The sequence below is a fragment of the Tupaia chinensis genome, unplaced genomic scaffold (assembly GCF_000334495.1).
Source record: "Tupaia chinensis unplaced genomic scaffold, TupChi_1.0 Scaffold140965_1, whole genome shotgun sequence".
In the NCBI taxonomy this organism is placed as follows: Eukaryota; Metazoa; Chordata; class Mammalia; order Scandentia; family Tupaiidae; genus Tupaia; species Tupaia belangeri.
This window is the reverse complement of record NW_006200834.1, coordinates 40,553-68,362: the sequence shown is the minus strand read 5'-3', so window position 1 is coordinate 68,362 and position 27,810 is coordinate 40,553. Positions and strand designations below refer to the sequence as shown.

General features: G+C 37.4%; 1 protein-coding gene across 2 annotated transcripts; it reads right to left on the bottom strand.

Moving 5' to 3' along the window:
* Positions 1 to 14,992: 14,992 nt before the first annotated feature.
* Positions 14,993 to 20,904, bottom strand: LOC102497779 (zinc finger protein 260). 2 transcript variants are annotated; one of them, XM_027766088.1, is made up of 3 exons: positions 19,529 to 20,904; positions 19,193 to 19,321; positions 14,993 to 17,933 (listed from the first exon to the last, which is right to left on the bottom strand). In XM_027766088.1, the coding sequence occupies exons 1-3, from the start codon at positions 19,560 to 19,562 to the stop codon at positions 15,973 to 15,975; spliced, it is 2,124 nt and encodes a 707-aa protein (XP_027621889.1). In that variant the 5' UTR covers positions 19,563 to 20,904; the 3' UTR covers positions 14,993 to 15,972. The 2 variants fall into 2 exon arrangements, with proteins under 2 accessions (XP_027621889.1, XP_027621890.1); XM_027766089.1 differs by having other exon boundaries at positions 19,193 to 19,279.
* Positions 20,905 to 27,810: the final 6,906 nt, after the last annotated feature.

Sequence of the window (27,810 nt, the reverse complement as noted above, 5' to 3'; positions counted from 1 at the left end):
CTCTCTCTCTCTCTCTGGTGAGCTTACATGCACTAAAAAAATGAAAGAAAAAAATAACCATACACATTCTGCATAGAGCACCATTTCTCCTACTTTAACCAAGGGGGGAAAAAAAAGTCCACAAAAAGATTGAACTCAATCGTTTCTCTTCTGCCTGACTTACAGTTTTGGGAACTAGACTTGCTCATCAGGAAATGGGCAGTGAAAAGACATTCAGTGACTGGTGCTGACTCCATCCTTCTCATTCCACAATACGGAGCCCACCTTGGAACTCCAAGAGTGGCTTGCACAGAGGTTGGAGTTTCTTTGGGTTGACCTCAGGATCCTGGGAGGGCTCCACACCCAAGGAGTCCTGATGACCAATCATCAGTGCCCATCTGATAGGTCAACACCTTTGCCATCCCCCATTCTCACTGTCTGCTTGAACCAAGCCCAAGTCCCCAAGACTGGCTGGGATCAGGCCCACTGAAACCAGATGGAATGTCCAGCTTCTCTTGTGCACAGTCACAAGTCCTCTCCCCCAGGAGGCACTGGAGCACATTCTGCCTTGATCTATTTTTTTTTTCTTTTTCTTTTTTGGAGAGATTTTCGCTATAGGGCATGTGCGCTCACCAGAAAGAGAGAGAGACAGAGAGACAGAAAGCAAGAAATCACCCTCCAGGGGGGATGGTCACGCCGCAATCCCTTCTCCTCCATTCTCCTCTCGGGATCTTGGGCACGCACACACATGCGCCCGGCGTGAGTTTTAAGTCACCGGATCTGGGACACGAACCGCGGGAGTCCAGCGACATAGCCATTATGCTAACTGCTGGTTCCCATACCTGTCTTGATCTATTAATCAACCAGTTAAGTAACCATATACCGAATGTACCAGGATGAGTGTGGGCCTGCCCTTGCTGACCTCCTTCCTCTGGAGGCTGCATGGTTCACCATACTGATACTTTGTGGGAAGGAGCTGGCAGGTGGGGCAGGTCTCAGGCTGAGCTGGGGCAAAGAGGGGGCCAGTGCTGGACAGGGGACCTAAGCGCTGGCCTCCCAGAGACCTTTTGCAGGCACCTGCAGAGCTACAAGTTCTTCACCCAGGATGGTACCCACAGTCCCTCCCTGGAACTCAGAAGGCTCACCTCCACTGCACCAGCACCTAGTAGGCTCTGGTAGTTGGGTGTCCACTGATCTGGGAGAATAGTTTCCTGCTTTATTCTGCCAAGAGTGCCTCCTTGGCAGAAATGCCCACTCAGGAATCCTGACCTGTGTGAGTTGTTGTCAGCGGGCCCAAATCAAAGGAAATTGAAAACTCTAGCCCATTAGTAATACTAATTTTTACATTTTCCTATCTCAAGGTTGTTTTTCCTCCAAAATTTGTAAAAATGAATCTTGAGATTTCTATTTTATATGTAATTTGGATGAGGGCATCACACAAGTTTCATTCTCCTGATATTTGTTTTACATATACATGTGAATTATTAAATTTGTTTTCTTTGTAGTTAAATTTAATTTTTCTTAGGGTCTTATGTCTTCCTAAGTGCTCAATAAATATCTGTTAAATGAAGAACAGGAATGATAGTCCAGCATTATAGAGTTCTTATTCTGCCTCCACCCCCTAGCAGAAGTTTCTGGCCTAGATTAAACTGTCATATGTTCTTTCTTTACCCACTCTTTTGAAAATATTATCTGCTCCAATATCAGTTTACTGAGGAAAAAAATTATAAAATTCCTCAATCAGGCACAAAGTTATTTTAATTCATAGTGATTAGTTTCCTCACTGCAAAATAAAATTTTTGAAGTAAATAAAGATTCAAATAAAATGGGTGTGCTCTGAGAGATATGAATCATTGTTACTGAATGACCTGCAGGTATGGGCCACTGACTGACCCCAAGTTCAGCTATTCCTTGCTCAGAAGGCAATATATGATAAATAAGTTTGGTGGAAAGGAAATAGAACTTCATTCAGGAAACCAATGATAGGGGAAGATGGTGAACTAATGTTCAACAACCACCTCTGGGAAGAGAAATCAGGTTGGCTGAGTATCTCTCAGGGAAGAAAAGCCACAAAGTTAAATAAATGCCTACACTTTTAGCAGAGGAGTGAGGTGAGACTGACAAACTGAAAGAAAAAGACTGTGTATGTCTTCCTTGGAGAGTTGTCTTTTAAACTCTTTTGTCCACTTTTTAATTGGACTGTACTTATTTACTTATTTGTTTATTTAATTATTTTTTGCAGATAAGCTGCTGGAGTTCCCTGTATATTCTGTATATTCTGTACCTTACCTGAAGCATAGTTTGCAAATAATTTCTCCCATTCTGAGGGGTTATTGCGACATTATTCAAAATTGCTAAGATGTAAAGCCAGTCTAAATGCGAAGAACAGATGACTGGACTGAAAAAACGAGTCGTATATACACAATGGAATACTGCTTGGCCATAAAGAACAAGGAGGCATTGAGCCATAAAGAACTATGAGATATTGACATCTAATACAAAGTGAATGGATAAAGATTTAATGCTAAGCAAAAGAAGTCAGACTATGAAAGAGAAACACTGTATTTCCCTGCTGTATATACTGAATGTCTGCACTATGTGGCAGAAACTGAAAAGAAATAATAGCAGGGAGAACAACTATAGATACCGGAGACAGTATAGGAGTGGGTAACTGGGAGAAAGTGGTCAGGGAAAACAAAATTTAACAGACACATAAATAAAAAACAATTTGTAGATAATGTATATGGCAGTATCATGTACTTGGTATGTCCTACACTCTTGTGAGAAAAACTATTTTGTACACTGTAAAGGTGTACAGATTACATGTAAACTTTTGAAACGTAAAACAATTTTTTAAAATAAAGTAAAAAACTCCTAAAACAAGGCTGGGGTTAGGGAAAAAAGAGGTACAGTAAGAAAAGTGACCCATATAGAAAGCAAATGTGAGGTTGTTCCTTGCCTCTGATTAAAATGAAGAGCAAGCTTAAATTGTAAATAGTGGCTAACTGCTGTATGAATACAAGGTGGGGATAGCCCATATTTTGTACAGTAGAATAAAATTTTCTATAAATTATTGTAACTGAAGGTAAATATTCTAAATTAATCCTAGTTCTAAGTTTTAAAAAATCCTCAAATCATAGATTCAATTAGTCCTTTTTAGCTACTCTTTGGCTCACTCTTCTGAAACTAACTTGAAACAAGTGATAATGATCACAATTCACAGACACTTGTTAAAGCATGATAAGAAAAACTTTAAGATCATAAGAGTCCACTGAAGTGTAGTTTTTGTAATAGGGAAGAGAGATAAAGCTCAACTCCAAATACAGCATGAGCGGTGCAAATTAATAGTCAAGAAACAGTGTGGGGAATAGCAGATGAAAAATGACTTTTTTTTTTTTCTGGAGAGGTTTTTGCTATAGGGCGTGTGCACTTGCCAGAAAGAGAGAGACAGAGAGATAGAAAGTGAGAAATCACCCCCCCAGGGGGGATGGCCATGCCACCATCCCTTCTCCTCCATTCTCCTCTCAGGATCTTGAGCATGCACGCACACGCGCCCAGCGTGAGTTTTAAGCCACCAGGTCTGGGGCACGAACTGCAGTCAGCTACATGGGAGTTCAGCAACATAGCCATTACTCTAACTGCTGGTCCCGAAAAATGACTTTGAGGAAAGATTAGGGACAAGAAAGATTCTGGATTCTTGCTGATGGCAAAGTGATCAGATACCACCTGAGGGGGGGGTAGAAGATCAGGGAACCTAATCAATCATTAATGATAACCTGATGTTGAGGGTGGGTCTCTAGCTAAAGTGTCCTAGCAGGTTTCTTTGCCCAAAAGGCATTTTACAAGATATTACCCAGAGTAACCTAAATTGAGACACCAGACTAAAATTTGGTCAAGTTTTGATTACATATGAACCATTTCTTAGTATGCATTTTAGTCCTGCTTTTTTTTTCGATTAATTTTACTATGCAACCAATCTCCAAAACTCTTTCACCTTGTAAAGTAGAAACTATGTATCTATTAAACCAAAAGTGTTTTCTTCCTCCTACCAAAACCCTCTGACAAATGCCATTCTACCTTGCATTTTAAAATGAATTTAAGGACTTGACAAACTCTAAGTGGAATCGTGCGGTAATTATATTCTAGTAACTGGCTTATTTCTTCCAGTATAATGACAGTTTATCCATGTTGTGGGCTGGGTCAGAATTTCTTTCTTTAAGGTTGATTTTTACAACTCTAAGTTAATAACAAAAAAAGTTATTTGGTGAGAATTCAAAATATTTTTTCTTTCTTTTTAGAGAGAATTTTGCTATAGGGTGCATGCACTCGCCAGAGAGACAAGGAGAAAGAGGGACAGAAAGCAAGAAATCACCACCCGGGGGGATAACCATGCTGCAATCCCTTCTCCTCCATCTTCCTCTCGGGATTGTGTGTATGCTCTCACATGTGCCTGGAGTGAGTTTTAAACGGTCAGGTCTCGGACTTGAACTGCAGACGACTAGGTGGAGGTCTAACAACATAACCATTACACCATGGGCTGGTCCCTCTATATATTGTCTGAAGCTGCAGTTGAAAAGACCCCATGTGTACCATCGGGTTCAGTGAAAATTTTGAGTCAAGGCTGGGAATAACACTCCTATTTAAGGGTGATGAGTATTAGAATGATTCTGGGGTGCATTTAAGAGGTACACATTAGAGATCTAGCTTATATTACAAGATGAGAAGAGTCTTGAGTGTAGCAGTGATGATTGGTACATGTAAGCCAAGACAGTAAGTTTGGTTATCTTCATTTTCACATTCTAACTCATAGAGACTACTCTCAGCACTTCTTCTCATCACTGGCACTAGCCACTCCCCTGCTCAACTACTATAGTTTTTGTTCTAGTTTACCAAGGCCATCTGGTAATGTTGGTCAAACTAAAAGCAGCTTAATATCAATTCATGTTGGGTTGCATTTCTGGACCTAGGTATATACTGCTTCAGAACTCCTGATCTAATACTGGCCATAAAGGTTGTGATCAAAAGCCAGGGGGGCTCTGGGTTGTTGCCCCCCAACTCACACAAACATTACATGCCTCCTGGCCAAGATGGGACTTATCCATCCCTAAAGTGAAAATAGAAAATTCAAGAGGTGACCATCATCCAAATGCCTGCTGTTGCAGTTGGAAGGAGCAGAGAAAAACCAGAGCCAGTTGGCCCCAGTTCACCTGTAAGGTCTCTTGCTGACCCTAGGGTGTGGGAGGAGGGCTGCTTGGCCTCCAGAACCATCACCCCATCCCTGAAGTTGTAGAGCCAGAGGGAGCAGAGGAAACAGAGCTGCCTGGCCCTAGCTCACAGTCAAAGCCTTCTGCTGATCCCCAAGAGGGAGAAATGACTGCCTCAGCCCATTTACCATGCACAGTGCAGTACACAGTTTTACATACCAGCTTACATTCTAGGTTCATTGCTTAGCTTTCAACCACATAGTGACCAGGTTTTGGGTACATAGAATCCAAATATCTAAGCAGTGAGGCTCTGCAGAAATTTTCTCTCAAGGCTCATCCCAACAACAACAACAACAACAACAACAAAAGCACAGAATTCTGTGTAAACCTGAGCTTATAACTTCCACTGAGGATACTTAACTGCCACCCACAGTCAAATCATATTGGAACAGAGTTCAGCTACATCAAAATAAAGGACATGTATACATAGTTACAGAAACCTACTCCAAAGAAGTAGTAAAAAGTGAATTCATTGTCAGATGTCTAAAAACAACATCAGAGCCTCAAGAAATACAAGAAAAGCAAGAAATACACCCCATTCCCCAAAGGAACATAGTCTCTGCATCGATGATAGATAAAAACACAAGAAACCACAGAAATGTCAGGGAAAAAAAACAGACTTTTTTTTTTACAACTAAACTCAATGAGATACAAGAAGAAATATATAACCAATCCCAGGAGATGAGGAAGTCTTTCCATAGCTTAAAGGAGAAACTCCATAAACAGATACACATACTGAAAAAGAATTCTTCTGTAGTTATAAAATATAATGCAGGAAATCAAAACTTCTCTTGAAAATGTTAATAGTATATTAGACTATACAGACATAAAGAATCTCTTACCTTGAAGACAAAGTTCCTTACTTAGTCCAAGCAACTAAGAATGTAAAAAATTATTCACTAAAAATGAGGACAACATACAGAAAATTCTAGACACTATTTCAAGGCCAAATATTAGCATAATGGGTATTACAGAAGGTGAAGAGATACGTTAAGGCTTAGAAAGTCTCTTTCATGATATATTGGTTGAAAACTTTCTAAACTTGGAGATACACAGAAATCCAAATTCAGGAAAGACAAAGAACACCAAATAAACTTAATAGTAGATCCTTTCCAAGGTGCATCAGAGCCAAATCAGTAAAAAAGTCAAAGACAGGCAATATTCTAAATACGACAAATGCCAAGGTACTTACAAAGTTTATTCCATTAGACTAATATCAGATCTCTCAACTGAAACAATGCAGGCAAGGGAAAAAAATGGGAAGACAACTTTAAAATGCTCAAAGACAAACAATTTCAGGCAAGAATATTACTCGGCAAGATTATCCTTCAAGTGTAAAGAATAAAAATCATTTTCAGATAAGCAAAAGCTGAAAAAATTCACCAAACGTCAGCCCTTCAGGAAATATTCAAAGGAGTACTGAAGCTGGAAAACTAAAGGAACATAAATTGAAGCAAGAGAACACAAAACAAGTAGGAAAAAGAAAAAGAAAATGACAGGGCTAATTCCACATATTGATAATAAATTTAAATGTTAGTGGATTAAATTTTCTAAATAAAAGACAGACTGGTTCAATGGATGAAACCACTGGAACCCTCTATATGTTGCTTACAAGAAACACATCTTTTTGACAAAGATACATATAGAATGAAAATGAAGGACTGGAAAAAGTCACTTTATGCAAATGCAAGTAAAAAACAAAAGCAGGAGTTTCAATACTGATATCAGATAGGATACATTAGATAGGGGCCAGCAGATGGTATAATGATTATTTATGTTGCTGGACTCCCATGTGGTAGACTGGTTTGAGTACAGGACCTGGTGGCTTAAAACTCACACCAGGAGCACGAGTGTGCATGTCCAAGATTCTGAGAGGAGAAGAAGAAGGAAATATGGGTGACCATCCTCTCTGGGGTGGGGGGTAATTTCTCATTTTCTGTCTCTCTTAAAAGAGCACGTGCCTTGTAGCAAACATTTTTTCAGAAAAAATAGTTTAGATAAAAATAATAAAAGAGACTTTAAAAAGGAACATATATAGATAAAAACATAAAAAGAGATTTAAAAAAGGGACCTATATAATTCTAAAAGAATGAATTCAACAAGAAGATACAACTATCATAAATACTTATGAACCCAATGCAAGGGCACTCAAATATGTAAAAGACAGACTGGTAGATCTAAATGGAGATATATACATTAAAAATTGGGGATTTAAACACCTGTCACCTCTTCACAGGGCATCTAGGCAAAAAAGAAAAAAAATATATATATATAAAAATTTTTTAAAAAGAAAAGGAAAAAAGGAAGAAATTAATTGATACCATAAGTCAAAAGGAGCTGAGAGGCATTTATAGTGCATTCTGAATAGCAACTACCTAATTCATTTTTTTCTCATATCCACATAAAAAATTTTCAAAAACTAGCGACATATTAGGCCACAAAATAAGCTTCTATAAATTTAAAAGTATAGAATCTCAACCTGGCATGTTCTCTGACCACAATGGAATTAAATTTAGTCAACCACAAATAAGCCCTCAAAAGACCATAAAAACATGGTAACTAAATGACTTACAAACTACTCAAAACATTAAGGTTGAAATAAAAAGATGCATTTCAACTAGTGATAATAAACATACTACTCTTCTTAAAGTTTGAGACAAAGCAAAAACAGTTGTCAGAGGGAAGTTCATAGCCATTAGTGCTCACGAGAAAAAAAAAAAAACACAAAAAAACAGAAAAGTGGCCAATAACTTTACATCATATCAAGAAATTGGGAAAACATAAACCTCCCCAAATAACATAGTAAAAACTAGAGCTGAAGAACCAGCAGATGGTGTATTCATTAAATCACTGGACTCTCATGTGGCTGACAGCAGTTTGAGTCCTGGACACAGCAGAGGCTTCAAACTCACACTAGGTACATATGCATGTATGTCCATGAACCTGAGAGGAGAATGGAGGAGAAGGGATTGAGGCATGGCCATATTTCTGAAAGTGATTCTCACTTTCTGTCTGTCTGTCTCTCTGGGGGGTGATTTCTCATTTTCTGTCTTTCTGTCTTTCTGTCTCTCTGGTGAGTGCACATGCCCTATAGCAAAAGTCTCTCTTTAAAAAAAAGAAGAGAGAGAGAGAGATGGAGAGTTGAAATAAATGAAACAGACAATAGAAAACTCTACAAAAGAAAAGTTGATTTTTTTTGAGAGGATAAACAAAATCAATACACTATTAGCTAGACTAATCAAGAAAAACAGAGAAAGAAACCAAATGAAATCAGCAGTGAAGCTGGCAATATTACAATTGGTACAACACTAATATATTAATACAACAATTTATGAGAAAATTATGAGTGACTATATGCCAACAAACTAGAAAACATAGAGAGATAGATGAATTTCTAGACATGTACAACTCACCTAGGCTAAGTCGGGATAAAATAGAATGCCTGAATAAATCAATAGCAAGTGATGAGATTAAATCAGTTAACAAACAGACTCCCAACAAAAAAAAGTCCAGGTTCAAATGGCTTCACTTCTGAATTCTATAAAACTTGTAAAAAACAGCTAACTCCAATTCTTTTCAAACGATTTCTAACAAGTTAAAAGGAAAGAATCCTCCTAAATTCATTCTATGAAGCCTACATCACCTTGATACCCAAACCAGACAAAGACATAAAAACAAAACAAAATAAAATTACAGAGCAGTATCTCTGATGAATACTGATGCAATAATTTCAACAAGATATTACCAAACCAAATTCAACAGCATATTAAAGATTAGATATTACAATCTGGTAGACTTGATCCCATGGATGTAAAGATGGTTCAGCATACTCAAAGCAAGTATAATAATCACATTAATAGAAAGAAAACAAAAATCATATGATCATATGTATAGATGTAGAAAAGTTTGAGAAAATACAACATCACTTCATGATTAAGGCTCTCAGCAAAGGAAAGGTTGGAGGAACATTCCTCAACACAATAAAAGTCAAATATGACAGACCCAATATACATACATTAGTATGTATGTATGCACACATACATATATACATACAATATAGAAACATCATAAATAAAGTTGAAAGCCTTCTCACTAAAAATGGGAACAAGACAAGGCTGTTCCCTTTCTCCATTCCTTTCAACATAGTTCTAGAAGTCCTAGACAATGCAATAAAACAAGAAAAAAAAATAAAAGACATTCAGATAGGAAAAGCAGTTAAACTGTCCCTATTTACAGAAGATATGATTGTATAAACAGAAAATCCAAAGGAATCCACAAAAATGCTCCTACCAGTGATGAATAAATTTAGTAAGCAGGATACAAAATCAATATACAAAAATTTATAGCATTTTTATATACCAGTGAACAGACTGATACAGAATTGAACAAAGCAATTCCACTGACAATAGCCATCAAACAAATAAGATATCTAGTAATAAAATTAATCAAAGAGGTGAAAGACCTTTACAAGGAAAACAATGAAAACAAAAAATAAATTGAATATCACACACACACACACACACACACACACACACACACAGAAGGACAGCCTATATTCTTGGACTGGAAGAATCAACAGAATCAAAATATCTGTTCTACCCAAATTACATATTCGATGTGATTCCAATCAAATTACCTGTGACATTCTTCACAGAAAAAAAAGTTATAGAATTTTTCTGGAATAATCTAAGATCCTGCATCACTAAGGCAATACTGTGCCAAAAGAATAAAGTAGGAGGCATCTTACTACCTGATTTCAACATATAATATGATATGGTGATAATCAAATTAGCATGTAACTGGCACAAAAACAGATACAAGGAATATTGGAACAATACAGAGAATTCAGAAATAAATCCCATATCGTACAGTCAACTGATCTTTGGGTATAAGACATGGCAGTAGATAAAGTCTTTTTCTGCAAACGGTGCTCGAAGAACTGAATATTCATCTCCAGGAAAATAAAACTGACCCCTCTCACCATTAACAAGAACCAAGTCCAAATAAATAGCATATTTAGTGCCTCAATGTAGAAAACTACTAGTAGAAAATGCTGGGGAACCTTTTGAATACACTAGAGTAGGTAATTTCTTAAATAAGATCCCTTAATCACAGGCAATAATCCCCAAGATAGGTGAAATTACATCAAGCTAAAAAGCTTCCTCTTAACAAAAGTATCAATAATTAGAGTGAAAGGACATTCTTTAGAAAGGAAGAAAATGCTTGCAAATTATTCCTCAGAGGAGAAATTGATATCCAGCATATATAGAGAACTCAAGCCACATGCCCATTAAAAAATGAGTAATTCAATTTTAAAATGGGCAAATGAATAGACAACTCTTCAAAGAACACTTATGAATGACCAAAAGGCATATGGAAAATGTTCAAAGTCTCGTCATAAGAAAAATGCAAATTAAAAACACAATGATGGGATCAGCAGTTAGAATAAGGGTATCGACTGCAGTTTGGGTCCTGGATCTGGTGGCTTAAACTCAGACAGGATATGTGTAAGTGCCCAACATCCTAAGAGAATGGAGAAGGGACTGCAGTGTGATCATCCCCCCAGGAGGGTGACTTCTCATTTCTGTCTGTCTCTCTCTGTCTTTCTGGCAAGCGGATGAGCCCTATAACAAAAAACCTCTAAACAAACAAATAAGCCATGATGAGATACTATTTAATCCCAGTTAAAATGTCTAGGATTTAAAAAAAAAAAAATAAAGAAAAAGCCTGAGGCTGTGGTGAAAAGGAAACCCGTACACTGCTGGTGGCGATGTAAATTAGTACAATCTCTATGGAAAATAATAGAGGCTCCTCAAAAACCTGCAAATAGAACTACTAATATGACCCAGTAATTCAACTCCTTGGTATTTACCCAAAGGATTAGGAAAACACTCTATTGGAATGACATGTGCATATCCATGTTTACAGTAGCATTATTCATAATTGCTGAAATAAGGAATGAATATCAGTGTTCAAAAACCGATGACAGGTTTGCAAAGGTTTTGTGTGTGTGAGACTGGGACCAGCAGTTGGTGTAATGGCTATGTCACTGACTCCCACGTAGACCGCGGTTCGTGTCCTGGACCCGGTGGCTTAAAACTCACGCTGGGCACGTGTGTGTGGGTGCCCAAGATCCCGAGAGGAGAATGGAGAAGGGATTGCGGCGTGGCCATCCCCCCTGGGGAGTGATTTCTCGCTTTCTGTCTCTCTGTCTCTGTCTGGCAAGCGCACGCGCCCTATGGCAAAAAACTCTAAAAAAAAAAAATGGGGCTCATTTGACTCAGTGGATGTATATAGAAGACTTAATGAACAATGTGAGCCAAACTTTTGAAGATGCATATCATATTGTATATCTCCATTCAATTTATACCAAGTGATTAAATTGTATGGAAGAGATTGAGATCTGAAGATGTGGTAATGGAGAAGATACCATGTGGATGCTAGAGACTATAGAAGGCAAGAGTGGGTGGCAGAGACAGAGTGGTGAACGGTTGGTGTGAAGTACACAGAAAAATATAACATTCTCAGTTAATAAAAAATACACACACACACACACACAATACATCACGATAAAGACTTGATGTCACATGTAAAATTAACCTGGAAATTAAAAAAGAAAGGAAAACCAAAAGGAAGGAAAAGAAAAAAAGAAACTTTACCAGAGGCACTATTGGAGGGCCCTTTTAGAAGGTATGTGTTTATTAGAACTTAGAGAATTTAGTACTTCCTGAAGCCTTTGACACTTTTTTTTTTCCTTCCATATAATAAACAGAATCAGAGGATAGAGAAATTTCATTCAGGTTATTTCCTTTTAAGTTTTTTCAAATTAATGGTATTTTTATTGCATCTATAAAACATCACATGTAGACCTAAAAAATCATCTGGTATTTTGCTTCTGTTGCTAAAAATTTCTTTGATCTTATTCATCAGCCTGGTAAATGGTTAACTTTTCAGAGACATAGATACCAGTCAAAATTTTTCTGATATTCTTTTTAACTGTTCTGGCTTGCTGAATCAATGCAGCTGAATTTGAAAGAAGTTCCATGTTGTTTCCTTCAAGGAACAATTAATCTTTCTGAGTTGATACACTAAACAAGCAACACCTGGTTGCATCTAAACTCTGTGGCTTTTTCATCCAACATATTTCCAATTTCAGTAAGAGGTCTATTCATCTGAATCATGGTGTTGATGGGAAAATGAGCGCACACACACTTCATCTTGCAATGGAAGCCCAATGTAACAACCTATGTCATATTCTGTAAATGATTATAGATAGTGTGAATTGTAACAGGTTCCTATCTATTTCCATATTTATCAACACAGAGCTTCTTTCTTTTCTTTCTGAGTCTGATTTCTACACTGATGTGACCAAAGACCATGGCAGAGTCCTTCTGGGACTCTATTGATCCCTTCAGAATGATGCTGATATTTCTGGTGTCAACATCTGGTTTGATTCTCATAGTAGGTACAACAAAATTGTATTTTTTAATTTTATTTCAATTAACACATGATGCATATTAAACATAATGGCAAACTTAAAGGGGAAATATCTGAAACTTTTCCTTTTCTTTTCAAAATGATTTAGTTCTATACAAAGAAAGATTTATCCTGTATATAACTACAATACAGTAAATAGTTTAAGGCCAGTCAGTAGCATGGTGATTAAAGCATTTCTGACTCCACAGTTAAAGTCCTAGACCTATTAGCTTGGAAAACACATGGGTGCATGTGTGTGCATGTCCAAAATCCCAAGAGGATAATAGAGAAGAAATTATGGCATGGTCATCCTTGCTGGAAAGTGATTTCTCTCTCCCACTCTCTTTCCGTCTCTCTCTCCAGTGAGTATACATACCCTATAGCAAAACTAAAACAGAAATATTATTTAAAAAGTTGTGGTAGTATTTGCAATTACATGTAAGAATACTGAAATTCTTTAACTTAATGTGTGAGGACTGATTACAATATTGTTGGTGTTGTAATTCTTAAAACAGAGAGAATAGAGGTCAGCAGGTGACAGGGTAATTAAGGTGCTCAACTTCCACATGGCCAACCATGGTTCAAGTCCCAGAGCCTGTGGCTTAAAAATCACTCCAGGTGTGCACGTGCATGCCCAAAATCCCAAGAGGGAAATAAAGGACAAATTTCAGTGAGATCTCCCTGGGGGGATCAACACACAGGAATTAGCTACATTCAGTTGTTTGTATTTTAACGCAAACACACACACACACACACAAAAACCACATTTCTCATTTTCATTCCCTATTCTGGTGAGCAAACATACTCTAAGTCAAAATCCTTATAAATCTGATATATTTCATCTTGTTTCATTGTGAACTTACTATGAAAAGTTGCTTCTATGTATTTCAGCTGGAAAAAAAAAATTCTGTGCCTATCCTATTCTTTAAGTAGACAAATTTAGGTTTCATAGGGTTAATACTAGAAAAAAATTTTGCTCTAACAATTATACCCGGGGCCATCCCATAGCCTGGTGGTTAAGTGTGGTGACCTTATGGTTTAAGTACAGAACCCAATGGCTTTAAAAACACACCGGCGGGAACCAGCAGTTAGCGTAATGGCTATGTCACTGGACTCCCACATAGTCCGACCGCGGTTCGCATGCCAGACCTGGTGGCTTAAAACTCACGCCAGGCACGTGTGCGTGCGTGCCCAAGATCAAGAGGAGAATGGAGAAGGGATTGTGGCGTGACCATTCCCCCGGGGGGTGATTTCTCGCTTTCTATCTCTATGTCTTTCTCTGTCTAGCGAGTGCACGCGCCCTATAGTGAAAATCTCTCAAAAAAAAACCCCAAAAAACAAAACAGAAAAACCCCACAAACACTGGCTATTCACGCATGTATGTCCCAAATCCCAAAAAGAGGGAGAAATGGAGAAGGGATTGTAGTGTGACCACACCCCATGGCATAATTCTTTAAATTCTTTTTCAGCCTCCAGCAAGCACATGCATCTCAGTCACTTTTTTAAAAAAATTATGCTTTAGTCTCACTTTTGTCTGATATAGATAATAGCCACTAATGTTTTGAAGTAGTGCTGGAAGGAGTTAAATTTTGAAGTCATTGGGAGGATGCTACTGTGTTTTTTGCGTCTCAGAAAATAAACTGTGAAGTCCAGACTGGAACACTATGGCATAAAATTGTGTCCCCAAAATTCATTTGCACAAAATTCATCAATAATGTGGTAGTCTTGTGAGACATATAATAATGGTTAGTATTTCAGTAATGGGTGATGTGACCGTATGCTGAAAGAACTGTGCAATTACTATAATATTTAAGTACAAGTAATCTGTAAATAGTTTCGTGAGACCAAAAAAAAAAAAAGAGATCAGTCAGACCTTGGCCAGACTTCAGTTAAGTCAGGAATTGATTGCAATTAAGATTATCCCTCTTATAAGAGTTTAAGCAAAACAATAAAAAAAAAAAATACACATCCAATATCAATCATGTGGTGAGACTCAGGCCTGAACTTTTAGGTCATGGGGAACTTTGCTTACAGACTTCCTCCAACCTATGAACACACACTCTTCACAGTGTAGGCAATTACAGGTCCACATACAGAAAGACATGTAACCTGGGGCTGCAGAGGTAATGGGAAAGTCACTGCTGGCCCTGAATGAAATATTGACCATGGCTGGTTATAAGCATTTTGGCTGGTGCAACTGGATCATATGTCTGTAGTAACACAGCTGTGCAATAATCTGGTGAAAAAATGTTGGGCAGGCAAAATAAGAGCCACTATAAACAATTTATTAGAATATAATAAGCATGGTATTTAGGAACTTTAATACATTAAGACATTGATACAAAGATTTACATTGTTTACCAGTATTCACTGAGATATCACTCTTGGCAAACCTCAAAAATTTTTGACTCATTTGTTCTTTCCTATTTCCCTATTTCTAATGAATTTTTCATGAGCCACCTGAGATAAAGTGACATGAGTTTGTCCCGTGCAAATTTCTAACCCATAAAACCAGTAACTTTTACAACATACATGAAGTAGCTACATTAAGATGTCTGTGTTCTAATGCAAACACAATGAACATACACAACAGTTTAACAATGTACAAATTTCTCACCCATGTAAAACACAAACGCCAAGATTTTATTACAAGACAAGTAGATGTCTGCTCTCTCTGATTCTGTCAAAATCATGGTAATCAGTTTTTACTTATGGCTCCAAAGATCATCAGAAAATCAACTGCCACTTAGTCTCTGAAGCAGTGATAAATACTGGTACAGCATGTGGACATTTAAAAAATTTCCAGGTCTTTTCTGTGTTCCAGAAAGTATAATTTTTGGAGAACACATAAATAGCCTCTATTACAAGACATTTCAGCCACCTGAGAGTTCTCTGATGTTTCCTGAGATTTTATCACAAAGGTTTTTCCAAAAATCATATCCTCCATAGATACATCAGGTGATAATTTTGTGAGAAAGATTTTCTACCTCCTTTACTTTTGTAGGTTTCTATCCTGTGAATGGTCTTTCATATAGTTTAAATTTTGACTTCTTGGGAGAAGATGTCCCACATGGTCTACATTCACAGCTCCTATGTGAGTTCTATAATATACAGTGGATTCTGAATTACACAAAGATTTCTCCCATGTGAGTTCTTTGACATACAGGGAGTTATAAGTTCCAGTTAGAAAATTTACCTTAGTTTTTAAAAAAATTACAGTAAGTTGTAACTTATTGTATAAGATTTTTCTAAATCATTCACATTCAAACAGCTTTTCTCCTCTGTGAGTTCTCAGATGCTTAGTAAAGTGGCTTACAGGAGAAAAATTATATTCTTTCTTTTCATAAGGTTTCAATCTGGTATGAGTTCTCTGATGTACAGTGAGGTGTGCCTTCTGAGAGAATGTTAACTTACACTGTACACATTCATAGGGCTTCTCTCCTGTGTGAATTCTCTGATGTACAGTGAGGTGTGCCTTCTGGGAGAACATTTTCTTACACTGTCCACATTCATAGGGCTTCTCTCCTGTGTGACTTCTCTGATGTACAGTGAGGGATAACTTCTGGTAGAATGTTTTCCTACATTGTTCACATTCATAAGGTTTCTCTCCTGTGTGAGTTCTTTGATGTGTAGTGAGGTGTGACTTCTGGGAAAATGTTTTCTTGCATTGCTCACATTCATAAGGCTTCTCCCCTGTGTGACTTCTTTGATGCTTACTAAGGTATGACTTCTGAGAGAATGTTTTCTTACATTGTTCACATTCATAGGGCTTCTCCCCTGTGTGACTTCTCTGATGTACAGTGAGGGATGACTTCTGGTAAAATGTTTTCCTACACTGTTCACATTCATAGCGAGTCTCTCCTGTGTGAGTTCTTTGATGTTTACTGAGGTATGACTTCTGAGAGAATGTTTTTTTACACTGTTCACATTCATAAGGTTTCTCTCCTGTATGAATCCTCTGATGAACAGCGAGGGAAGGCTTCTCTGAAAATGTTTTCCTACATTGTTCACATTCATAGGGTTTCTCTCCTGTGTGAATTCTCTGATGCACAGTGAGATGTGACTTCTTGTTGAACATTTTCCTACACTGTTCACATTCATAAGGTTTCTCTCCTGTATGAATTCTCTGATGCACAGTGAGGTATGTCTTCTTGTAGAACATTTTCCTACACTGTTCACATTCATAGGGTTTCTCTCCTGTGTGAATTCTCTGATGTACAGTGAGGTGTGACTTCCTGTAGAACATTTTCCTACACTGTTCACATTCATAGGGTTTCTCTCCTGTGTGAATTCTCTGATGTACACTGAGTGCTGACTTCTGTGAGAATGTTTTCCTGCATTGTTCACATTCATATGGTTTCTCTCCTGTGTGACTTCTCTGATGTATACTGAGTGCTGACTTCCGGTAGAACGTCTTCCTACATTGTTCACATTCATAGGGTCTCTCTCCTGTGTGAATTCTCTGATGTACATTGAGTGCTGATTTCCGGAAAAAGGTTTTCCTACATTTTTCACACTCATAGGGTTTCTCTCCTGTGTGACTTCTCTGATGTATACTGAGTGCTGACTTCCGGTAGAACGTCTTCCTACATTGTTCACATTCATAGGGTCTCTCTCCTGTGTGAATTCTCTGATGCACACTGAGTGCTGACTTTTGGAAGAACGTTTTCCTACATTGTTCACATTCATAAGGTTTCTCTCCTGTGTGAAATCGCTGATGTATAATGAGATGTGATTTCTGGTAGAATGTTTTCTTACAGTGTTCACATACATAGAGTTTCTCTTTTGTGTGAGTTTTCTGATGTATAGTCAGGTCTGATTTCTGAGTGAATATTTTCTTACAATGTTCACATTCATAGGATCTGTCTACTGTGTATGTCCTCAGATGATTAGCGAGGTGTGAGTTCAGTGATAAGAAGTCCCTGCATTCTTTACATTCACAGGTTTTTTTTCCAGTGTGAATTCTCTCTTGCATAACTAAAGCTGACTTCCAGGAGAAAGTTTCCTTACATTGTTGACATTCATAAGGTTTCTCTTCACTGTGATTTCTCTCATGTATAGTGATTTTTGACTTTTGGAAAATGGCTTTTTGGCATTTATTATATTCATAGGGCTTTTCCCTTGTGAAGATTCTCTGATAAACAGCTAGATCAGACTCCTGAAAGAAGGATTTCTCTTCACTTGCATAGGACTTTTCTGTGCATCTCAGGTGTACTGTAATAAAAGGTTTTAAAAGAATTTCTTACATTCACATTTATTTACCTCATATATTTTCTGTTGACTAACTGGTGTAGTTAGACTTCTGGTTGAAAGTTTACTTCTACACCTGAGTTATATTCTAGGCATTGAGAGCTATTTTATCATGTTTTCCCATATTCATTTTGTTTACTATAGTCTCCTTCACATCAACCCTATTATGTGTCAATATTGCTTTTGTTGGGAAGACTTTCTCTTGTTCACTACTTTTCCTTGTTCAAAATGCTACTGTCTGGATTATATTATGTGAATTGGAATATGATGCATATGGTATATGAGAGATTCTCTCAATTGCAGGTATCAGAACTCTCTCTAGCATATACTTTATCAGGCCACGGAGAAGTGTATTTTCACATAAATTATACTCATGCATTATTACTGAATAATTTTCATTACTTGAATTGTTTCAAGAGTATAAACTCAAACATTTCTCTTTATTCAACTCTTTCCTTAATTGTTGCTACTGATGATTAGAAGGTGCCAAAAATGTGTGTCCTGATTTCCAACTCTGCTCTATCATGTAATCTACTTTTGGGACATTCTTGATTGAGAAAAAGACAACTCTATGTGTGTATCCCATCTAATAAAGACTTCTGTAAAGTTCATGAATAAAATAAGTAAATAGAAATAAATTACTTTCTGTATTAAAAAAAATTCTCATTAATCAATAAAAATTTTTCCTTAGAAATTACTATTTATAGTAACAGATATTTAGAAATTGAATCATGCTTTGCTCCTCTAAGTTTCTCTCCTATCTGACAAAATACCTAGACAAAGACATCTACTTACTACCTTACTGTAGTTATAGTTCACAAATTTTATTCAATGTATCCCCTGTCCTAACCGTTAAGTATTTTGTGCTGCTTCTTTGCTTATGTTAACATTTTCCTGGACCATTTACTATCTGCAGGATTCATAAATGAAACTCTTTTTCACCAAAACAAAAATGCTCTTTAGAAAGGATTTGTGTCCAATGAAAATAAATACTCATATTCCTAAACTTGACTTGCTTTAAGACTCCTTCAGAACTAATATACCTCATTTCCCCACACTCTTAGCCCAGTAAAACATTTTCATGTTTTTTATCTCACACTACAAATATTTTGTTTTTTTTTTCCCTAAATGAAACATAAGTTCTTTGAAACGAAATACAATAAATTAGTCTAATTTAATTTAGTTAGTCTCTGACTAATTTAATTTAGCATGGACTGACTAACCTGGGAGGTTCTGGTTGCAGAGTTCTAATGTCCATGGCTCTCCTTGCTCCAACTTAAAGATCACCGCAGGTTTAGCAATGCAGTGTCCTGTTAATGGAAAATAGTGTGGAATTTTGCCAAGATCGCAACCTATTTGAAGAGTAAGAACAGACCTGTTTCATCAGTTTGTGCGATGAAGGGGTTAATTTGAGCACTTCTTAAAGAGTAGCACCACTCACATAAAGCATAGAATGAAATCTCACAGCGAGATAGCATTAACAGCCATAAAACTTTTGAACATTTAATATGAAAGAAGACAAGGATTACTTTAGGGAGATACATGGGTGTTCCACTCACCCAAGAACACCAGGCTGCTGTAGGTCTCCAGCATCACATCCTTGTATAGGGTCCTCTGAGCATCTTCAAGGTTCTGCCACTCCTCCCACGTAAAGTGCACAGCCACATCCTCAAACGAAACGAACCCCTGTAAAAATATATTTTCCCTGAACCTATCAGCACCAAGAACTAGAACAAAAGTATGAGGTTTACTTTTTTCTGTATTTTTTTTTGTATTCTACATAAGGACAGAAAGCATATCAAAGTAAAAACATACTACCTCTGTACTAACTCATTCATTACTAAGAATATTATGAGTGCTTCCCCTATAGATATGAAAATGTTCTTATTGCAAGGGGCAAAAAGCATAATTAAGATTGCTACTCTAAGTGCTTATGGTCTCATATAAACACAGAAGTGTAAATATATACCTGAAATAAGTATTCGTTAACTAATTTGGAAACAATTTTACATTGAACCAGGCTAACAAAGTTTTTGTTTGTTTTTTTCCTGTGTTATCAGGTTGTGCTTCAATAGAAAGCCAAAGATGTTTATATCTTCTATGTGAATATTCTTATGAAAATGGAACTACAGAAGTTTCTCATAAAAGGAGAAGGAATACACCTTACATTAAAAGTGGAAACAGTTTATGTCAAGGTAAGTGTTTCTGGGCTGTGATAAAAAAAAAAAAAAGGCAGTAAAAGTATTGAAATAAATTATTGTACAAAGTGATTTTGTATTGAAATACTTGACAATATTTCAGTGAAACATTTCATATGATTGCAGCTATTAATAAATTACTTATAGGTTTATGGATGTTTACAGGCATCTTTATATTGCTCTTGTGCATTGAGAAGAATTGATAATGTCCACCAAGATGGACATCATCCACTTCCTAAAGCACAAAGCATAAATAATGGCAAAAAAAGTAACATGTTACAGGACCAGATTTTCATTATACCAGCCACCCTCAGACTGCAGAATAAGGATGAGCTTAAGGAACTGTGACAGGGTTAAAATCAAGTTTAAAAATGACTACCTAAAACAGAAATATGTATACTGAATAGGGAAATCATCCTATCAAGAAACAGCAGGAGGATAATTTAGTACTAATTTGTTTTGCAGTGGATGAAAAGAGATTAATAGAATGCTTTCTAATTAAACAAAAAACATACACATAGGTCCTGTAAACTCAAACTGGGGCAAAAATATGAGCAACAGAGAGAAGAATCTTGTGAAAATCATGTTCAAAGTTTCTTTAGCCAAATATTTAGGGAGCAGCAGAAACTGAGTAGCAGCTGACCTGAACAATCCTAAGGTATGAAAGTGAACCTAGGCTCAACTCTTATGCTCAAAGAGAATGTAAGACAGAAAATAAAAGGAAAGAAAATCAGAAAAACACTCATACATATGGATAAAGAAAGAGAACAGAGCCATGACAAACACACTCATACATATGGATAAAGAAAGAGAACATTGCCATGACAAACAAGAATCTTTTTTGACTTTTTGATATAGGGTGTTTTGATATACAGTCAGCAGAGAAAAAGACACAGAAAGAGGTAAGAGAAGTGAGAAATCATGTCTGAAAAATTCACAGCCCAGACTACCACCATGGATTCCAAAACTCTGAGCCACAAAAGGAAACTGACACATAGCTAACACACCTCATAGGGAAGTGAAAGAACAAGCAGCTACAGATGTAAAAAGTTAGACCTACCACCTCACCTCCATCTCAAGCTGGCAAAAGAACTATACTATCCTGCAGACCAATGAATAGTGGAACACTATCTAAAATCAAGTTTCTGAAGCCCAGAGAAAGCAATGGAAATAAAAAGAAAGCACCCCATGGGGGGAAAAATAAAGACTTAAGTATTTAAGCACTATCCCTTGTATGAACAGGAGGGCAGGCCTGTGCTTTCCCTATTTTCAGTCTAAATCCTTAGAAATAGTTACTCAGTTCAACTGATGCCACCTATGACATAGCAGCTCCTGTCAACACCCACAAAATATTTCATGTACATACCCAGAACTTAGATCTGTTCTTGCCTCACTCACACTAAAGAACTTACTCTAAAAATTAAGAAGCAGTACTTTACAAGATGCATAAAACAAACAAGAGACACAAGAAATATGAGGAAACAAGGAAATATCTCTCTCCCTAAGGAACAAAACAACTGGTCAATAACAAATAAAGACAAAATAATTCTGAAATGTCAGAAAAAAAAAATTCAGAATAGTCACCATAAACTGACCTTAAAAACAAAACCTCTTAGTCTAAGCAACCAGAAAATAACCAAAAAATGTGGACAACATTTCGGAAATACTAGATATTGTTAAGCAGCTGAATATCCACATAATAGGTATTCCAGAAGGCAAAGATGGGTAAAGTTATAGAATATCTCTTCCAAGATATACCATTTGAAAAATGTCCCATATCTAGAGAAACATACAAACATCCAGACCCAGAAAAAAATGAAGAGAGCCAAATAGAATCAACATACAAACATCATCTCCAAGACATATCATACTCAAATTGAGAAAAGCCAAAAACAAAATTCTAAAGATTGCAAGAAAGAAGCACAAATTTACTTACAAGTAGTATCCCACCAAACTAAAAACTCAGACCTTTCAGGAGAAATCATGTAAGCAAGAACGTAACAGAAGACCTACTTAACACTCTGAAAGAAAAATAATTTCGACCAACAATATTATGCCCTTCAAGATTATCCTTCAAATGAGAATGAGAAGTATACCCTTCAAGAGTATCCTTCAAATTAGAATGAGAAGTAAAATAATTCCCAGATAAATAAAATCTGAAAGAACTCACCAACTCTAGACCAGCTCTATAGGAAAGAATTAAAGGAATACTCTAACAGGAAAATGAAAGGGAGATAAATAGAAAGAGGAGAAAACACACAAAGAATATGAATAACAAAATGGCACGGAGAAGTATGTGAATATCAAAAATAATGTTGAATAGTAACAGATTAAGTTCTCTATCATAAATATTTACAAGCCCAACACTAGGTCACCAAAATATGTGAAAGAAAGAATGCCAGATCTAAAAAGAAAAATAAGACTGCAGGGGCCGGCAGTTGGTGTGGTAATTAAGGACACTGGACTTCCATATGGTGGATTCCAGCTCAAATCTCAGACCTGATGGCTTCCTTCTTGCTTTCCCTCTCTCTCTCGCTCGCTCGCTCTTGCTCTGTTCCTCTCTGGTCGAATTAAAAATAAATAAATAAAGTTAAAAAAATTAAAAAAAAATTAATACAGCAACACACTAACTGTTGGGGATTACAACATCCTGCCGACACTACTGTATAGATTATATACGCACAAAAAATTGACACACTGGAACTAAATGATACCCTCACTCAAATAGACCTGACAAAGATTTGTGGAACACTTCACTCAACAGTCGCAATATATATCTTTTTCTCATCACCATGTGAAACATATTCAAATAGCCACATGATAAGACACAAAACTAGCCTTTATAAATTTAAAGGTGTAGCAAACATATCAAGCATCTTTTCCATTCAGAATGGAATTGAATCTGAAGTTTAAAGAGTCGTTGAAAATATACAAAATAATGGGAGGAAAAATCTATTTCTGAACAACTTTGAAACTACTCAAGAAGTTAAAGAAAAATAAAAAGACTTATTGAAACCAATGAAAATAAACACAAAACTCTCCCGAATATCTAGGACAAAGTAAAAGCAGTCAAAAGAGGGAAGTTCACAGCAATTACTACTCACGAAGTAAAATAGAAAGGTAGCAAATAAATAAACTAATGACACATCTCTAGGAACTGGAAAAGCAACAACTCCAAAAACGCCAGAAGAAAAGAAGTAAAAATCAGAGTAGAAATAAATAAAAAAAGAATAAAGAAGTATACAAAAAACAATATCAAAAGTTGGTATTTTTGAGGGAAAAAAAGGGCACATAATTAGCTAGACCAATCAAGAAAACTGAACCAGAGAAATAAAACCAGTAATGAAACAGGTACTATTACAACAGCTTTAACAAAAACACAAAAGACTATGAGAGACTACTTACCAGTAACTACATACCAAACAAAGTAGAAAACACAGATGAGATGGAATAATTTCTGGACACATATAACAACTTACATTCAACCAATAAGAAATAGAAAGCCTAGGGCCAGCAGATGGCATAGTAGTTATGTTACTGGACGCCCATATGGGTGATTATAGTTCCAGTCCTGGACCTGGTGGCTTAAAACTCATGCTGGGCACATGTGACTATGTGCTCAAGATCCCAGGAGGAGAAGTAACTGTGCTGTGGCCATCCTCTGGGGGGAAGGGGGGGAGGTTGTTTCTAACTTTTTGTTTCTCTGGTGAATGTATATGCCCTAAGGGAAATTAAAAAAAAGCCTGAAAAGACCAATGAAAAGCAATGAAACTGAGGGAACCAGCAGTTAGTGTAATGGCTATGTCGCTGGACTCCCACGTAGTCGACCGCAGTTCGCGTCCCAGACCCAGTGGCTTAAAACTCACGCCGGGCGCGTGTGCGTGCGTGCCCAAGATCCCGAGAGGAGAATGGAGGAGAAGGGACTGCAGCGTGACCATCCCCCCTGGGGGGTGATTTCTCACTTTCTGTCTCTCTGTCTCTCTCTGTCTGTCTGGTGAGCGGTGGTGAGCGCACAGGCCCTATAGCGAAAAAACCTCTCAAAAAAAAAAAAAAAGCAATGAAACAGAGAGAGTAGAAAACTACAGATTAATATCGGTAATGAATACTGACAAAAATGTCAACAATGTATCAACTGGGGCCAGCAGATGGCACAGTGATTATATCACTGAATTCCCACATGGTCCACCACAGTTTGACTCCTAGATCCCGTGGCTTTAAACTCACAGTGGGTGTGTATATACCCAAAATCCTAAGACAAAAATGGAGAAGGGACTGTGCCATGGCCATCCCCTCTGGGGGTAATTTCTTGCATTCTGTCTTTCTGTTTCCCTCTGTATCTCCAGTGAGCACATTCAAAAAAAAAAAAAAAATCCAACATACCAGCAAATCAACCCCAACAATATGTTAAAAAGATTATATGCCATAGCCAGATAGGCTTTATACCAGGGATGCAAGGGTGCTTCAGTATATACAAAATAAATGTAACAAAATCACACTGACAGAAGAAAAGACAAACCCATATGATCATCTCAGCAGAAAAGACAAACCCATATGATCATGTCAACTGACACAGTAATAGAATTGGACAAAATACAACATCCTTTCATGTTAAGACTCAACCAAAAAGAGACATGAAACTGACATTTTTCAACACAATAAATCTATATATGAAAAAAAAAAACATAACTAACATCATACTGAAGCAGGAAATGCTAGAAGCTTTCCCACTGAAACCTGGAGGAAAGGGCTGTTCATTTTCCCTACTCCATTTCAACATAGTGCTGGAAGTCTTAGCCAATTTCAAGAATGTAAAATGAAATGTATTCAGGTATGAAAAGTGAAATTGTACCAATCTATAGATTACATACGTGTATATATAGAATATCTAAAAAATACACAAAAATTTCCTGGAAGTGAAACTTGAATGCAAAAATCTGTATTTCTGTACATCAAAAATGAAGAACCCAAGTAGAACTGAAGAAAGTAATCCCATTTACAATAGCCACAAACAAAAACCTGGGAATAAACTTAAACAAAGAGGCAAAAGACCTTTACAAGGAAAAGTACAAAAATTTGAAAAAAAAATTTGAGTATGATACAAAATAAAGGAATGATATACCATATTCTTGGATCACAGGAGCCAATATAATAAAAATGTCAATTTTACCCAAATTGATTTACACATTCAATTCAGTTCTGATGAAATTACCAATGACATTCTTCACAGAAACAGAAAAAACAATCATAAAATTTATCTGGAATCATAAAAGGCCCTATATAACTGAGGAAATACTGTGCAAAAAAGAATAAAGCAGGAGATATCTCACTACTTGTCATCCAAATATATTACAAAGCTGTAATAATCAAAATGGTATGGTATTAGCACAAAACAGACACAAAGAAAAATGGAAAAGAATCCAGAATCCAGAAATAAACCACAAAATATACAGTCATATGATCTGTGACAGATAGCACAAGACAACCCAGTTAAGGAAGGAAAAGACTTTCAAAAAATGGTCTCATAGAATTGAATATCCAATTGCAGAAAAATGAAACTGGATCCCTATCTCTCATCAGCAATAAAAATCAACCCAAATAGATCAAAGATTTAAATGTATACTCTCAAACAATACAACTACTGATGGAAAATACAGAGAAAACTCTTGGAGACATTGAAGTAAGCAATCACTTCTTAAATAAGACCCTAAAGCACAGGCAATAATTCCCCAAAATAATACTGTATCTGGCAAATTACCTTTGAATGGTAAAACAAACAAACAAACAAAAATCATTAAATCATTCTCAGATAAACAAAAACAAAGAATTTACGAATATTAGACTAGCTCTTCAAGATGTACTGAAAGGAATAGTGAATCAGGAAAACAAAAGAGACAAATAGAGACCAAAAACAACCAAGAAAAAGGCTAACAAAAAGCAAGAGTAAGTCCAAAAATATGATTATAATGTTAGATGCTAATGCACGCAATTAAAAGATTAAGCCCTCTATGTGCTGCTTGCAAGAAACACACCACACGGATTCTATGTGCTGCTTGCAAGAAACACACTTCATGGTTAAAGATATAAACACAGAACCAGCAAACAGTGTAATGATTACATCACTGGGCTCCCACATAGTTGACAACTGTGGTTGGAGTACTGGACTCGGAGGTTTAAAACTCACACAGGTGTGGGACTGTAAGAACAAAATTAAACTGTGTCTATCCTGTTTTTGTAAAGATAAAAGTTTAACCTTTGCCTCTTTCGCTTCTGTACTAAAGTGATGCTGCCCTCTTGATAAACTGCTGAAGTTGTGGAAGCCCGGGGCAATTTGCTAGCTCCCTGTAGGAAGCCTGGAGCCATTTGCAAGTTAGCTTAGCACCTTGCAGGAAGCCTGGACCCTTGTAAAATACACCCCCCCCCTTCTGCTAACCCCGAAAACCCAGATCAGATGTCTCTGCAAATCAGACTTAGTTGCAACATCTGTAAAGAAAAACATTTTTGTCCTGCTGGAGCAAGCAGCTTCAGGGTCGCCATAAAATTACCCTGAAAGCCCCTTATCTTACTTCCTCATTCTTTCCTCCCCTCACCCCATGGACTTGTGTCTATATAACCTGAATGCCCCTTTGTTTGGGGCTTCACTCGCTACGGTGTCTTGCATGACTGAGAGTGGAGTCCTAGCACGCTAGCAATAAAGCCTCTTGTATTTTGCATCAAGAACCAACTTTGTCATTGATTGGGGTTGCCGTAACACTCCCTGGACAAGGAGGATCAATCTGTTGCCGGCTGAAACCTTTAATTTGGGGGCTCATCTGGAATCTCACAGCCACCCCACTCCTGCAACGTCGGCCTTGGAGGTAAGCCTTTGTCTATCTACTATCCTTTTATCTGTCTTCTGTATCAGGTATCGCAGCTGTTTGGACTATTGTGAAATAGCCGGACTGTGGTTGGCAGACGTGTCTGGAGGACCACAGGCTGCAGCCCTGGGGGACGCCCCAAGGGAGAGGGAGGATCAGGGACGCCTGATTGTCTCTTGCGGTAAGGACGCAGAGGCCTTCACAGCCAACGCCCGTCTGAATCTGTTCTGAGATTGTGGAAGACCTAGGTCGGTCAATTGTTTTTTGTTTCTCTTGCCCTGTTCTTTGTTCTTTTGTCTGTGTTTTTAACCTATTGTCGATGGGACAGACTGTAGTGACTCCTCTGAATCTGACTCTTGTACATTGAATTGAAGTAAAGGGAAGAGGTAGCGACCTATCTATAAAGATTAGGAAGGGTCTCTGGCAGACGTTCTGTACATCCTAGTGGCCCACTTTCAATGTCGATGGCCACCTGAGGGCACATTTGATCTCAAAACTGTTCTTGCTGTTAAAGACAGTTTTTTAGAAAGGACCAGGAAGTCATCCAGATCAACAGCCATACATCATCGTCTGGCAAGACCTGATACAAAATCCTCCCACCTGGGTCTGGCCCTGGATTCCCAGGCATCACCCTGATCACCCAACCCCCCTCACTCTCACCCTCCCCCTCCAACCGGAAGGGAGCACAGGGACCCTGGTGTCCTGCCTGAACCAGCTCCCCGCAACATGGCCGCCACCCAGGACCCAGCCCTGGCTGTTGACTGACCCTCACGCTTCGGCTTGCTTGTA